Source organism: Sparus aurata, chromosome 5 (genome assembly GCF_900880675.1).
Source record: "Sparus aurata chromosome 5, fSpaAur1.1, whole genome shotgun sequence".
NCBI lineage: Eukaryota > Metazoa > Chordata > Actinopteri > Spariformes > Sparidae > Sparus > Sparus aurata.
The window spans coordinates 11,423,050-11,438,884 of NC_044191.1; the positions used below are offsets into that span (position 1 = coordinate 11,423,050).

At 41.2% G+C, this 15,835-nt stretch overlaps 1 protein-coding gene across 3 annotated transcripts in view; it reads left to right on the forward strand.

The window, feature by feature from the left end:
• adgrv1 (adhesion G protein-coupled receptor V1) overlaps positions 1–15,835 on the forward strand; it is a 117,897-nt gene that overhangs the window by 78,791 nt on the left and 23,271 nt on the right. For all 3 annotated transcript variants that reach the window (XM_030417523.1, XM_030417524.1, XM_030417525.1), the window contains 2 exons: positions 6,297–6,413; positions 11,868–12,046. In XM_030417523.1, the coding sequence (XP_030273383.1) occupies positions 6,297–6,413; positions 11,868–12,046 (296 nt within the window). The remainder of the gene's footprint in view (positions 1–6,296; positions 6,414–11,867; positions 12,047–15,835) is intronic.

The window sequence follows — 15,835 nt, forward strand, 5'->3', positions numbered from 1 at the left end:
GATCTTGTGTATGGGGGAGTTAGCATGAACATTAGTGGGAGATGCAGGAACAGCAAACATGTCATTGGGAGTACTTTTTATCTACATGTGCTCTCACTATATCACCTGAAGATTTACCACACAGAAATATCATCTTGTTATTTGAGAAATTACTACTTATCAAAATCTCAGTTGCATACAATGTTCTCTAATTTGGCTTCTAATTTGGAATACAATAAATAGTGCTTAGCAACTGGTGTTGTAAAAGGTATTTTATCACTTTATCGCTTTTATTCAAAGCTTTATACACCAAACAAATCTAAGATGTTTCCTTGGTTTCAGCATTCCCTCATCTTTAAACAGTAACACTTATTGCACTGTAAATTTGTTGACAACATTTGAGCTTGCTTTAACTGCTCATACTCTTCAAAGTGCTGACAGTCCCCCAGTGCTGCGTCACAGCGGATCACAGCGAAACTCAGAAACCTGCAGGCTCTCAACTCAACATTTATTCTGGGAATATATGAGTCATTCCCAAAATACCTAGTAAACGCTCTTGATATCATTCTTCTCTGCTTCACAGGAACACATGGACAGTCTATTGCTGTATCACTGTGGCTGCTCACGTAATCAGATGTTGATGCAGTGTTGTGGTTGTTTGAATGTGAAACAGACAAAAGGGGAGTGGGTGTTTATTTGCCAACAGCTGGCTCAGCAAGTAAGTCTCAGCCTGAGGTTCAACCCAAAACACCCATGAACTTTACTTCTCCACCCTGACCTTAAACAACTGGGCATGCTATTTGTGAAACATTTGAGATAGCTACTCATTAATACACCTGCCCAGTATGCTGGGAAAGTGTCCAGTGAGGCTCACAATGGTGAAGATTTAATTTTAACAGTAGCTCTGTTAACACCAGTTGGATGTAATCATTTTCCATCGCAGCTGTGACTCAAAAGTTCACACAGGGCTCTTCTCTTTTTGTTCCTACTTATTTTTGTTTTAACAACCTCACATGTCCTGTCAGCAAATGTTAAATCTCTCCTCCTTCTCCACGCACAGTGGCCTACTAACCCAGCTACCAGCCATCGCCATGTGACCTGCTTCTTGCAACTGGCTGTCGCGTGCGCTTCAGCACACAAACACGAATAATCAGAGAGGCTGCGGCACGTGAGGAGAGTGACAATGTAAAATTTGGCATAGAATGGACCTGAAATAAATACAATTTCTAGACACCTTACTCAAATTAAAGCAGGTATACTTTTATAGATGAATGTGTACTTTGAAATATTTACACTGCCCTTGCTGATGTTGCTAGAATTGTGCGAATTGGTCAGCTGTGAATGAGAAGCTGCGGAGGGATTGATAGTGATGAGGACTGAAGTTGCTTGATGGGAAGGGATTGCTTTAGTGAGAAAATTATGAAAAGAGTAAGGGTGGAATCTCATATTTCTCTTTCTCCTTTTCATTTTGCTTTATCTCTTTCTGAACAAAGGCATAAGAGGAAACACCCAGGGTGCAGGCTGAGGCTGGAACCAGCTAGATCAGACCGGTAGCTGTTAGAGAGAAGGGGGAGGTGAAGGAGAAGGGGGGGTGGGGTGAGATGAAGTGGAGCAGAGGGTGGAGAGGGACTTGCGAGTATAGAGAAGGATGGGAGATAGGAGGCTGCAGGAAGGGAGAGGTGGAGGTTAAGCGTTTTGGACATGAGTGTAGATGGATAGTCTGGCAGGCAGACAGCTAAGGCCCCATTCCCTCTGTGATGTAATGCATCAGGCAGATGCTATTTTTAGCTACACTGGTACTCCTAGCCACGTTAGCGTCAGCACGCAGGGGCTATCGATCAGCTGCAGAACTCATTGGGAGGATGAGAGCTACAGCCAGCAGCAGCAGCAGCACAAAGTGGCTACACCAGAATATTACATTTCCTGAGAGCAGTTTGTTTTTGCAGCATTTTTCTGATCTCGTTTGTAAGCCCTTATAAATCAAAAGTGATCCAGCTTTAAACTGTTTTGTACTGTATGGTGTTGTGGTTAAGTTTATGCTAATGCTTTTTATTTGTGTCAGCCCTCTTGATTAAGCCCTTTGGCATTTGTCCAGTCATCTTCTCTATCGTTTACTACTGCAGGCAAAAGGTTGAAAAACAAGCATTTTTTTCTTCTTTCAGACCTGCTTAACATATCAACGTGAGGCTAAATCTGAGGTAAAGATAAGTAGAATCATTCCCAAGGCAGCAGTAGATCTGGAACAAAAACAATAACAATGAACTGACAATCTCTGGGGTGCTTCAAGGCCACGAAACAAAAGCATGCTCACTGGTTGGCCATTTAGCCCAGAGATGGACCAATAGTTCTGGCTTAAGAACAAAAATTCAGTAGAAGCATAGCTGCTTTGATTTCAACTTTTATATGTATTCCCCTCCCGTATCTATGTGCGTATATCTAACTCTGTTTGCTCTCTGACAATAAACTGGTTGTTGTGGTCTAAATCACATGTGCTGGAGACAGAATCTTGACTTGTAATCTTTGTACAATGGGGTAATAAATTAGAAGCATTCAGGCATTATGCGTGAGAGCTTTGGTGGTTCCTGTTTTAACAGACACAAGTGTGCACAGAACACATGCTACACTGACATGACTTGTATTTAGAGTCCTGCGGCACCTCCCAGTCTCTGTTTGTCAGTAGCCCGAGGGTTGGGACAGGTCGACTCCTCGTGTTTTGCAAAAAGAGAGAAGAAGGCTCGGGGACAAAGGACAGAGCAGTAGATAGGTGGGGATTTGATCAACGCCACATCTGCACCTGTCACCTCCCCACCCTGCTAGCCCATTCCTGACAGCACTGACACATGCCTGTCTTATTTTCACAATGGACTGAACAATAGCCATAGTTGTATCTGTGGCCTCCATACCCATTCAGCTAATCTCAGCTAATAATCCTCCACAAAGGCCATATCTAAATCAAAGCCAGCCCTGTGACAGTTTGCTGCTGACTTGCTGAGTCGCTATACTCGGTTGTCAAGGTGTCGGAGCTTCACCATCAAAGAACCAATGGATATAGTTTGATTTGTCCAAATTCAAACTATCCTCACAGGGGACTCTATAGTCAAAGGCTGTTACCTTGAAGTTCTGTCACAGTTAATTAGTGAATGCAGTTAGTGTTTGTCAGTGTTAATATGTGTTGACTGGAAGATCAGTCTGGTCTGTCATGAAACCCGATTGACGCCAATTTACCCATATCAAACCTCCCCTCTTTTGTTTGACTCTAAGGTTAGTGCTTTGTGCTTCGTGACACTTAGCAGTTTGTTTGTCCTGAGTGTAATTACCTCTAGGGAGGGAAAAGAACTCCCTTATCTCAGTTACACCCTATTTCTCAGACTAGTTATAGGACATAGGTTGTCTTCAGTGGTGTGGTGAATGGGTTCATGCCAGGCTAAGATTACAAGAAATTTGGGATTATTGGTTAAGGCCCTTATTTGGTACTGTTGTTAATTTCTCATAAGTAAAGGTCACCCTGCTTCAGCTGCAATGTTAGATGATGATCGCAGAGCTTTTTAGCCTCATAGCCTAGAACAACTTATTATGAACGTTAAAGTGACAGTAAAAGTAAATAATCAAAATAATAAACACTCCAGAGGAAAAACAGTTTCTGTATCCCATATAGAAATTCTGACCTTTTTAAATGGAGTTTCATGCCCTGCCCTGCCTTTTTAACCAAATGTCATAAGGTGTGATACATTTGCCAGACCTTGCCAGAAGTGACAATAGAGTATTATGTAATAGGCACAAAAGTAATAAAAAGTCCTGTCAGAGTGTGATTGTTTGTGTGTGTATCTGTCTGTTTGTATTTCAGGGCCTGTTGAAAAGGCAGATGGCAGTCAGACAAGCTCTGATAAATACAATCATTATGTAACTTTATCACCTGTTGATACATCCAGACTTGTACACCTGGTTTCTATCTTTGACGTGAGTCAGATAGTTCTTAGCCCAGCTCCATAGGGGTCTTAAACACACAGACATATGCACACATGTGGGGTATCCACCTGTTAGAGAGTCCATTCACACCACTGCCGAAAAACACACTGACTTACTTCTAAGCCCTTTGCTCTCCTTTCCATTTAGGGGCATTTCTCTCTATACCTGTTATGTCATCATTTCAGCACAGGTCAGTGGTTTCAGTGGTTCAATAGCTATCCCTGAGGCTATTAGAGTTTGTCACGAAAGGCTAAAGTAAATCGGTGTGGTTGACTGCTGTAGATACATCCAGATTTTAAAGCCCCAAACAAACGCACTTAAAGTTTATCCTACCCAAATGCCATGTGCCCTTGGTGCACACAGCCACAAAATACCTAAAGTAGGCTATCACTCCCTTGCATGCAACACTTGAACGTTACCTTTGATTTCCCAAAATTAGAGCCTTTGATGTAAAACAAACATGAGTGTGTGTACTGCATGTTTGCTTTTGATTCTGTGTCTAGCATCCTGCACTTGATTTAGCACTTCTCACTTGGTAGTTTCCCCATTGTTATGAGAGGATGGATGTCTGTCATGCTGCGCCTATGGCCAAATGGCGGTAACTCACTGCCAAAAACACACAACCGCACCGCATAATCTTTGTTCCCATAAGGTACCTGAACAGCTGCTTCACTCAGGCACATATCCAGGCAGTCCGGGCACGAGTTTCCTTCCTGTGCCATCCCTCCCCCACACACCCTGCAGGGCTTGGATGGGAAAGTGACTCATGATTCTTGTTTTTTTAGAAAGGCCCTGGCTTTTCCCCTTAGTCAACAGGAGGACGCAGACAGGGTTAGTAAGAGTTGGAAAAACCAGGAATGCTTATTTAGGGTTTTCCAGGTGGGTTTTCAGAATGCAAGCAAATAAGGCAGGGGAAAAAACCCTACAAAGAGGGAGAGAAAAAGACTGAAATACACAAGAAAGCCTGTGGAGAAGAGAAAAGTGAGGAGTGACAAAGTTGACATCACTCCACTCAAACAGGACAGATTACTGGTGTCATCTGAACAGCATGTCACTTAATATCATTCTTTATCAGGAGTAACCTCAACACAAAACAAGGCCAACCAATACAAGCGAAGAGTACATGTGAAGAGCAGGTCATCTCACAGCTCACCATGGCTATTTACCTGGTTGCTATAGAGACTGTCTTGCTAAGCAAATTAGCTGAAACCATCTGGTGGCACTGAGAGTATATGTTAGCTTGTTTTGGAGATATAAAGAGCTCAGCTGGTCTGTCTTCAGAATAATTTGTTTGGCTTCGTTGAGTCAAATCAAACAACTGTTGAGGTAACAGAGATAATTACTGTATGTGTAGGGTAAAGCGCCTCTTTTTGTGTTAGAATCACAACAAAATATAGTCAGAGTTAAGCAGAAACCTTCCCTTTAACCCAAAGCTTTGTCTGCTTCTGTATGACAAATGAGTGTAATGTATATAATGTAAGTAACATTTGACACCAAGTTATCCTTTGCACCACATCCCTCGGCTCCTTCTCGCTTTCATTCACCTTCTTTCTGGTCTGTGGAACTGGCAGCGGGCCGACAGGCAGCAGGTTATGTAACAATCGTCCGGCTGCACGGGCACCACAGTCTGTCAGTGCCAGAGGTTAATGAAGCTCTCTGATGGACGGCAGAGCGGCAGTATTTTCTGCTGCCCTCATGGGTTTTCCACACAGTCCTGCAATGTTACAAATTGAATTTTGGCCCAGATGCGTTCCCGCCTACTAAACTCTCTCTCCCTTTCCCTCCTGCTATCTCTCTCTTTTGCTCTCTCACACACTCACACACACACACACGCACACACACACACACACACACACACACACACACCGCAAGCTGTTTTCTGCAGTGATTCTGCAATGCCCTTTATTCTGTTATCCGGACAAGTGTTGCACCCACAGGTTTGTACAAGTCTTTGTGCGTGTGGGACGATGCGAAAGGAACATATTTGTCAGTGTTGTTTTCTGTTGTTGTTTTTATTTTTGCTCACGCCTGCATAGCTTGCTGCATGGTGATGTAACAGGTCTGCAGGATAGGATGTCTCCGTGGGAGGGGGGCTATCTGAGTCCTGCTGTCTCCTTTAAAAATGTATAGGCTTTAAAACAGGCCTCATGCGCAATATGACCCGCTGACACTGCAAGTACAACTGCACCTGTGTGTGTGTAGTGGTATGCCAGGTAGTCATACAGAATGTCATCATGTTCCTTAAAAATATGTGTACGTGCACGTACGGTCATTCCCATAACAATGTGCTTCTTATTTACACACAATTGTAACTGATTTTTAATGTGTCTTTTATCTCTGTTTCTCTGCAGATCTGTTTCCTGGTGTCAGCATTCCGTGGTCGAATGTTTTCAGAGGACAGCTGTGCTGCTCTGGCGCTCTTCTCTCACTATTTCCACCTCAGCCAGTTCTTTTGGATGCTCATACAGGTAACAACAGGTTAACAAAGCAACAACAGACACACTTGACTGAACATAGCTACCTAAAGAACAAGTTCACCCAAAAATTAAAATGCAGTCATTATCTACTGACCCCCAAGCTGATGCTGCACAACTTAAGTAGATAGGGACATTAAAGCTTAATCAACCAAAAACCAAAACAGCTTAATCAAGGTCTTCAGAAGCCCTGGAATCCTAAATTGATTTGCTAAAAGGTTACTTACACCCTTTTGTAAAACCAAATCTTTTACTACCATAGCTGCTAAAACTATGAGCACACTCTCGATGTGAATTTGGAGCTCGAGCTTGACTGCACATCAATGTCTTTTCAAGTAAATTGTGAATTCCTCGATCAAGACGATGAGGTGGTACCTGTTCACCATGTGTTATCAGTATAACTGTCTGTGCAGTCTGCAAAGCCTTAACAATGAGGTCTATTCACTAGGGCTTCAATCATACAGTGGAGAGTGGGAGTGTTGAGATTTAACTCAAGAGGGTCAAAAAGTCAGTTTGTTGCTTAAACATATATAGTACAGTAGCGGATGAAATGTGTCCTAATATGTTGTAATACTTTATTTTTAAATATGACCCCTTTCACATTTAATTCTTCAATGGAGTTTCTTGCAGTTAATCTGGAAATCACTTTTTTATGACTTCAGATATGATTATTTTTCATTAAGTGGCATCTGTAAGTAAAATCTCCTTTCTTTCTCTTGCCCATTTTCTCATGACTTGGTATAAACAGGGTTCCCATTCTTTCTTTCGTCCCTTACATGAAGCATGTGTTTTTTTACGTAATAACTAGTGAAACCTCCATCATGTGGGCTCAGCCAGGTTTTAATTAGTGGGTGAGATGAAGGTACCAGAATGCTGCTTGACATGATCTTTGACCCTAGACTGGTACCACTTAGTGACACCTCACCCCAGCAGTTCCTAGCCCCCTCCTTCTTGACTGTCTAGCCTCTGCTTCTTTTTCTTTTTTTGGTTACCGCCAAGAACAAAGCCTGACAGGCAAAGTCCCAACTCTCAGCTTAAAACGCACACGCACAAAACATATTAAGACGTGATTTACACTACTACTTAAAGAATCCACCCAAAAATGAAAATCCAGTCATTATCTACTCACCCCATGCCAGTGAAAAGTCAAGTGAAGTTTTGAAGCAAAACAGCATCGCAGCATTACCCTAAACAACTGAGGGGACAACCCGAAAAAAAGAGGCCCTGAAATCCCAAATTGATTTTGAAAGAACCTTATTTACTCCCTCTGATGAGTTCATGCACGCACCTCAGACATGTGCATCTTTTAACTCTTATATTTTAACAGCTACAATATAGAATATATTAGATTAAAAAAACATGTAGATAATGTATTTTCAAGCTAAAGCCTTTTTCTACAATTTTCAGTATTTTTCTTACATTTACAAATAAGTCCCAAGCTACTTCATTTGTTTAAAAGAATGCTGAAACCTACAACCTGTTTTGCTCCAGAAACGTTTTGAAACTTCACCCAACTTTTCACAGGGGTGAGTAGATGGTGAAACAATTTTTGGACAAACTCATCCTTTAAACACCATAATACATTTATATATCTGATCCATTCCACACAAGATGGCATTAAAAAGAATATGATTTTAAGTCACCAGTGTCATTCTCGGTAAAGCCAATTTTAATCCTATGGAGAGGCTAAGGATGACTCAGGAATGTGTTGAACATGGCAAAGTGTACTTCTTCAGCTCCTCCGGAGAGGAGCAGTGGCCCAGGATGACCTGTGCTTCCTGTCCTGAAGTGATTTTTTTTTTTTTAACCTAATTAAAATAAATCTTTGTTTGTGTGTTTGTATGCCATGGACAGCACAACAACTTTTATATACAGATTTCTTTGTTGCTTTATTTATTATTACGGTTGACTGCAAACCAATTTATATTCACTGGGTTGTGGCTGACTGTGTTATGAAAATTGTAGTGAAAGCTCAGGACCAAATAATATTTAACTGTTAAAGCTGGGAAATGTGATCCATTGTCGTCATAGCTCAAAATCTCTTAAAGCTATTGTTCAACCATGTATCCGATAACAAGAATGTATACAAGTCATGTAGCCTGGGTTCAAATGAGGTCCATCACATAATCATGGTGTCCCAACAAGACCTGTCCCTGTATGAATTTTTCTCCTCTCCCCCTTTCTCCTCTTGTTGTCCCCCTCTTGCGTAACTGACTTTGTTTCCATCACTCAGTCTTCTACAATGTCTGACGTTTGTAGGTGAACATAATCATTGTTTATGTAGTGGATATAATCTCTCCTGGCACATACGTTATAATTGGTGGAGTATTATAAGATTAGTCCTTTGAATTAGCTAATGGAGAGTGACCAGAACAGGTTTATACTGGGATCCAGCAGTGCTCTACGTGCCGGCTGTATGCCTTTTTTCATATCAGACTGTTTATCAGATGACCTCTGAGATATCCAAGGGATAAAGGCTCAGGCCAACGGCTTTCATGTGTGTTAGAATTTGAAATGATGAGAACTGGCAGTGATGCGATGTGTTTTGACGTCAAAAGCCGGTTTGGACACATGGTAGTAGTTAGAGTGGTAGTAGGGCTGATATGATCAAGTGAAGGAAACATAAACTATGATTCACCCCAGAAGGAATTTAAGTCAAAGGAGAAATGCTACAATGAGTAAAATATTACCTTTGGATTTTCTGTCTTTTATTCATACACACACACACACAAACACACACACACACACACACACACACACACACACGCAAACACGCACACACTCACACACACACTTCTACTTTTTGTTAAATCGCCTTTGGTCTTTAACACCCCTGCCAAAAATGTCTCTTCTTCTTTATTGTCAGCAACAATAATAGCTGACAATGAAAATATTGCTGCCACTCTGGCTCTCATTGATGTGTGACACTAAAGCCGACGTCTCCGTATCGACCACCTTGATGTCTCCCCGCTCATTTTTCCCTCCCTATCAGGTAGCTGCTTTCAGCTAAGTGGTTGATATGTGTGGGCGCCAGCAACCCATCTCAGACCATGGAAAGGACTTTAAATCAATAAATGCAGTGTGGGTGTGTCTATGTGAGGATGTGCACGTCCAATAGTTGGTCAGAGGAATATGCCCTGACATAATGCCAGTAAACAGCCAATAATGTAATCACTAAAACCATTTTTTTTCTTGACTGTAGAGGCTCGCACAGGCAACCTCAGCTTGAGAAGCTGCATAATATTACATAACAATACTGTACAGCTTTTTCAGCCAGGAAAGACCTGCTAAAGCCTTGGCACTGGCCTGCAGTTTATTTCTACACTGTTTCACTGTAGCTAGCTAGACAAACAGCCAGCAAAAGTGCCAGTTTCACAGCAATGTTGTAAGAGGATACCTGCCAGTGTTTTGCTAGTGGACAAATACATTGAATTGTGATTGTGAATGAGTAGCCAGTCAGTCAACCAGGCATGAGTTACCCAAAAATACTGCTTTAATCCCACTTAAATGATCAGTTAGCCCTACATTTAAAAGAAACACTTGACCTTTACTGGTATCCAGTAGTGCAGATTCTGTTAGTAATATTTGCTAATATGACCCCTTCTAATGTAATATGAATATTTCACAGAACACATTCAACTGTAGTATTTCTCCAATAAAAAGTAGTTCCAATGAAAACTTTTCAAAATCTTTGGATTAACTCAGGAAATTGTTTTCGGAAAGATGCACGTCTGTTGATTTTTACACCCACCAAGGAGGTCACATTTTTACCCATGTCCATTGGTTCCGGATCCCGATCTAGATTTAAATATAGGCTTGAATGAATTAAAGGGGACCCTTAGGCCTTAGCGAAGGTATGCGCTCTTCTTAGTGATATACTAGTTCATAATGTTATCTTTCAATACTGGAAGGACCATCACCGAAATTACGTTGATCTGCATCCCTGTCATGAAGCCTGGTTACACATGCCTTTATGCTTTGGCTGCAGTATCATTAGTCAGAGAGGGAGGCAGTCCATAATCCCTTAACTGTACCTCAACAGCTCCAGCCTAACATGGAAAAGGCAGCTCTTGACTGACCGGCATCAGTATAGACTGATTGTATAGTTTTGTGTGCTGCTTGTGTATCTGCTTGTTTTGTGTATTTGCAGCAATGTTTGTTGTGTAAGTGGTTATACAATGTGATGATGGTCATGCAGGAGATAGAGGTTATCTGAGGAAGAGGTCAGCATCCCATAATCTTCTTTTATTAGTTGCATCGCAGTGCCCTCTGTGTAAATTTCCTGCTTAAGTGTTAGCAGACAGATGGACAGTCACAAACATCATCAGCTGTTAATCATAACAGCTGTTGCACTATTTCATAATGATCAACAGAAGAAAGAGCTTTGATTGCTGTGTTGATAATGCCTAAATATTTTCTTCTTTTTCTTATGAAAGTTCATTATCAATGGTGGACCAAGTTTGGCCTTTATGAGGCTAGGTGAAGTCAAAGTCTTCAATTTACATCCCCTCAATTTGGTTGAAAAACTAAGAGTGGCTTTTTTTTTACCTTTGAGCCTGATTTAAAGCTACAAATGAACCTTTACTGGTGCAATGATTTAAAGCTGTCTTAAAGATATGAGATTGTCTGCTGAGATCTTCACACAGGGATAAGTCATTGTGTCTGTGTTGTAACCAACAGGTGTTCAGAAAGGCTGCTTATGTAACAATGGAGGGCTTAGTGTATCAGATGGATAAAGCTATCAAAGCCATCTAGATTACAAAGCAAACGCAGCTATTGTGGATGTGATAAAACTGTGGTGTACTGTGTGTGTTTTAGTACTTTACTCTCTTTGAAGACCAAATGTCCTCAAAAGCAAAGTTCAGAATTCAAACATTTTGTCTGTCCTCACAACATACACAATATAGTGCATGAAGGTGTTTTATACACACATCAGCCTACTGGACAGTGTTTCAGTGCACTAGAACATTATGCATAATTTCAGGCTCAATGCCTGCCTCAACTTTGGTGACATAAAGGTTATCCGACTAATGCAGTTGCACATCTGGCTCAAAGACTACTGTTGCACTAGAAATATCGTCTACGTAAACAATACCACCACAGATCACTTTAAACATGACTGCCTCCATTCAAATCATGTAGGATCTCTGAGTCTTTCACCTAAATGTCAAACTCACACTTCACTTTTTACTAACTCCCATGCCATTGAAAGTCGGGTAAATTTACGGTTAGTTCAAAACAAGCAAAACAGCATTTTTAACTTTCCCTAAACAACTGAAGTAAATGGGGACTGGTTTTAAAACATTAAAAAAGGACTGAACGAAAACATAAAGGGTGGTTAGGTTCATGATCGGGATTAAGAAATTAAAAACTTTCCTTTATATGTCTTTAAATATGCATTCATGTTCTCTTATAATGTCTTCCCTCACTTGACTTCTGTGTGCCCAGGCGGTGAACTTCTGGCAAGTGCTGGTGATGAACGATGAGCACACAGAGCGTCGATACCTGCTCTACTTCCTGTTGGGCTGGGGACTTCCTGCTGTCGTCATTATTATCCTGGTCATCGTCCTGCTCGGTGGCTTCGGATGGACGATACACAGCGTATACGGGCTGGTGCAAGGAGACGTGTGAGTGGACAGAGCTAAACACATACTTACAAACAAGTGGTGTTTAGAGAATGAAAAGGAGGTGGAGCTGACCTAACACTAACATAATCTGTTTTTGTATGACGACTCGTGTGTTTTTTAAGCTGGTCTGAGTCGTGATGACTTCAGTTTCTTTTTCAGGCTTAAATTCCACTTCAGGCTAGAGTAGAGCAAACAGAAAACACCTGATGCGATGACATCATGAGAGGAGTTAGCTTGCCCAATCAGCTGGATGATTGAATGTGTCTCCTCATATGGAAACTTGAGCCTTTACCCTGGAGGGGGAGGCTTTCACACAGCAGGGCACAGAGTAAAGTAGAAACCCTAAAGAACCCTTACACTGTGTGGCTTTGTGTGTGTGTGTGTGTGTGTGTGTGTGTGTGTGTGTGTGTGTGTGTGTGTGTGTGTGTGTTAGAGCTAAATATAACCCTGTGCCATCTATGTATAGGGCACTTGAAACCTAGAACAAAACAAATGCTGTCACTTTTTAAAAACCTGTACAATGCTCCCTACTCAGGTGTGTTCATGCTGCAAGTGTGTGTTTATGTGAGTACTAATCACCAAAGTAAACATGTACATTGCAGTGTATGTGCTTGAGTAGGAGATCAAGTATGCGTGACAGGGAAGATGAAGTTTGAACCCTTAAATCACATCTAATATTAGCCTGTGGTCTTAGGTGTGGCCCGTACGTGTGTTTCCTCTGGGTGCGTGTGTGTGTGTGTGTGTGTGTGTGTGTGTGTGTGTGTGTGTGTGTGTGTGTGTGTGTGTGTGTGCGTGTGTGACAGTAAGTGTATACATGAGACATTCAAGGATACAGAGGAGTATTCATATTTCCTGAAAGCGTACCTTCCTCTTGAGGGAATAAAACAGCCTTTGAATTTCCTCTCTCTCTCTACATGAGTGTAAACAGATCACAGTCTTGTTTCCTCATGACTCGAGCTGCCTCAGTTTCACCCTGCCTACGTGCAGACAGGTGTCAAGCTCAGGTCTTGGCATTTTGTGTCATATTGATTGTATTTCTATAATCATGTTATATATAGTCTACATGCTAACTAGGAGGCTGTGTTCAGTCCTAGTCTGGTGTCCAGCCGTGTTCACTTGTTGATGGCTGTTACTTCCCCCATGATCTGAGGTTGCTGTGTGAGCTAACTACAGCCTTTGCTCCACAGCTACCTTAGCTATTTGCTAACAACAGCTTGTCGCTACAACTGTAGCTATTGTTATAGCTACTTCAAAGAGTATAGTGAGCAACAGTTACACATTATGCTGCCTTTTTTAGTTATGGAAGTACCCATATATTGTTGCCATTTCTTACAAATTATACCCTGAACAGTATTTAAGTCCTCCCTTACTTAATAAGTTACTCGTTACCTATGGACATACACGGACAATAAGCAGAAGTGATCATTAAAAATGGATTTGATATACATTTTTTACCATTACAATACAATTTATACTATATACAGCTGTTCCTTATCCATTCGATGACTTCAGCTTATTCGGGGTTGGGTTGCGGTGGCAGCAGGCTTAGCAGGCTTTTCCTCAGCAAGGTTTTACAGCCCCTCCTGGGGGATCCTGAGCGGTTCGCAGGCCAAATGGGATGTATAATCTCCTCAGCGAGTTCTGGGTCTCACCAGGGGATGTCCTCCCAATTGGTCGTGCCTGGAAAATCTCCGAAAAGTGGCACCCAGGAGGCATCCTAATTAGATGCTAGAACCACCTTAGCTGGCTCTATTTGACATAAAGCTGCTTGTCACAATCTCAATCTTTCTGTCGACCCACAGTTCATGGCTGTAGGTGAGGGTTGGATTGTAGATCCTGACTGATAAATCTAAATTTTCACCTTCTGGCCCAGCTCATTCTTCACTATGATGGTCAACCAGTTCCTTACTAATTCTTATTTGAGTTTGACATGGTGATCTGTGTTACCCGGATGGACTTATGCATGGCTTGTTTGGCTGCTTTATACCTAGACTATAAAGATCATGTAATTTCCTGGAGACATTCAAACCTCATATTCGTTCATCCCATGTCAGCTGTTTTATAGTCTTACCTGTGGAAATATAAATTAACAGCTTTCTTGTTCTGCAATCACAATATGTAAGTTAAAGGCTACCACGGAACGATGTATATCTCCTTAAGATAGACATAATTAATACAGTACTCTTTATGTTCAGGTTATCCTTGAATAAGACCCTGAGCTTAAGTTAACCTTGACCTAACACTGCCATGAATATAAAAAAGAAAATAACAGCAACATTTCTATGAAACTCACCTGTAAGAGGCATTGCTCATTTAACTTCTTGCCTCCCAAACCATGGCATAAGTGAAATGGGCTTCTCGATGGTGTTTTTTTCATCCACTATATTTATATACTTACATACTTTTTTGTGAGACTCCCATTACAGTAGGATCTCATCCTCCCACAAGGCCACAGCAGAACCAGATATCTACATTACAGTGTGCTTACACTCTCAGAGTCTGGCTGTTCTGCTGGGACAGGGTGATGCAATGCTTTATTTGGCATACTTCATGTAATGTTATGACTAGCACAGCTCCAATTATTCCTTTGCGATTAGTCAAGCCTGCGGTGAGCTCCTATCTGTATTTCATGCTCCCACCAAACCAGAGGCTGAGCTTGTTTTGTGAAAAAGACAAAGTCACATGAGTGTTTTGAAAGTTGTTTGGCAGTTACAGTTAATACAAGGATGTTGATTTTCCCAGAGAAAACTAATTTGTTCAATTGTTTTCATAGAGAAAAACACTTCTGATTGGACAAGAGCTGGGAAAAACTCCTGAGAAAACGGGAGACAGATAAACAGTAAAAAAATGAGTTGTACTGACTCACATGAGTGGTTAGATATATTGTGGAAAGACAAATAATTCAATCATGATTGTAAAAAACATTTTTTTTTTTTTTAAATTACCTTCATTCTAACCTTTTATTTGTAGTGCAAACCAATTGTCAAATAAATTGAAGCATGAGAGTTTCAAGATATAATTTACAAACCCCAAGGTGTTCTAATAAAAATGCTAATTTTCTGCGAGCTGCCTCAGCTACGGCCCCGTAACAATATTCTGATTTGCTAGAGGGCCCCCTGACCCTTCAAAGTACATGTGTTTACTTCCAGGTAGAAAGGTAGCTGTAGCATGTTAACAACTTTGACAACTTGTGCTGAATGTTAGATGGAATTACATGACTGCCATCAGGATTGGTAATGCTTCGAGCCCTCTCAAGCTTTGGCTGAGGCATGTGTGGTGCACCAAAGTCAAAGAGGTTTTGTTAAATCTCCTAGCTGTTTATTAATGCATTAATTTATGTTGTTTGGACTTCAGTTTGCCCCCAAAGAAATGGTTGTTGGACAGGATCAGAAGATGAACTCACATAACAACCCTCTTAGTGGAGAAAAATGGATCATGTTGTTTGCTTGTGGAAATGCTCTTTCATCCTTTAAATAGAAAACATGTTGGCCTTTGGCCTCATATATTTTTCTGCTCTAGCTGCAGGGTGACCTGGTTGTTCAGAAGATTTAAAAACATACATATTTTGCTGCTGAAGACAAAAAGCTGCTGTTGAGTAAGACGACTGCAAGCTTTAGGCGGGCTCAGGGCTTTCACGGCCAGATCCTGTTTGTGCAACTTGAAGTCTTAACTTGAGTAAATGTAGAGCAATATAGGCATGTAATCTGTTTCTGTTTTCTATAGCTTAAGCTTTAGCTTTCTCAATGCTTGTAAGCATGACTTCCCCCTCCTGTTTTCCATTTCCTCTTC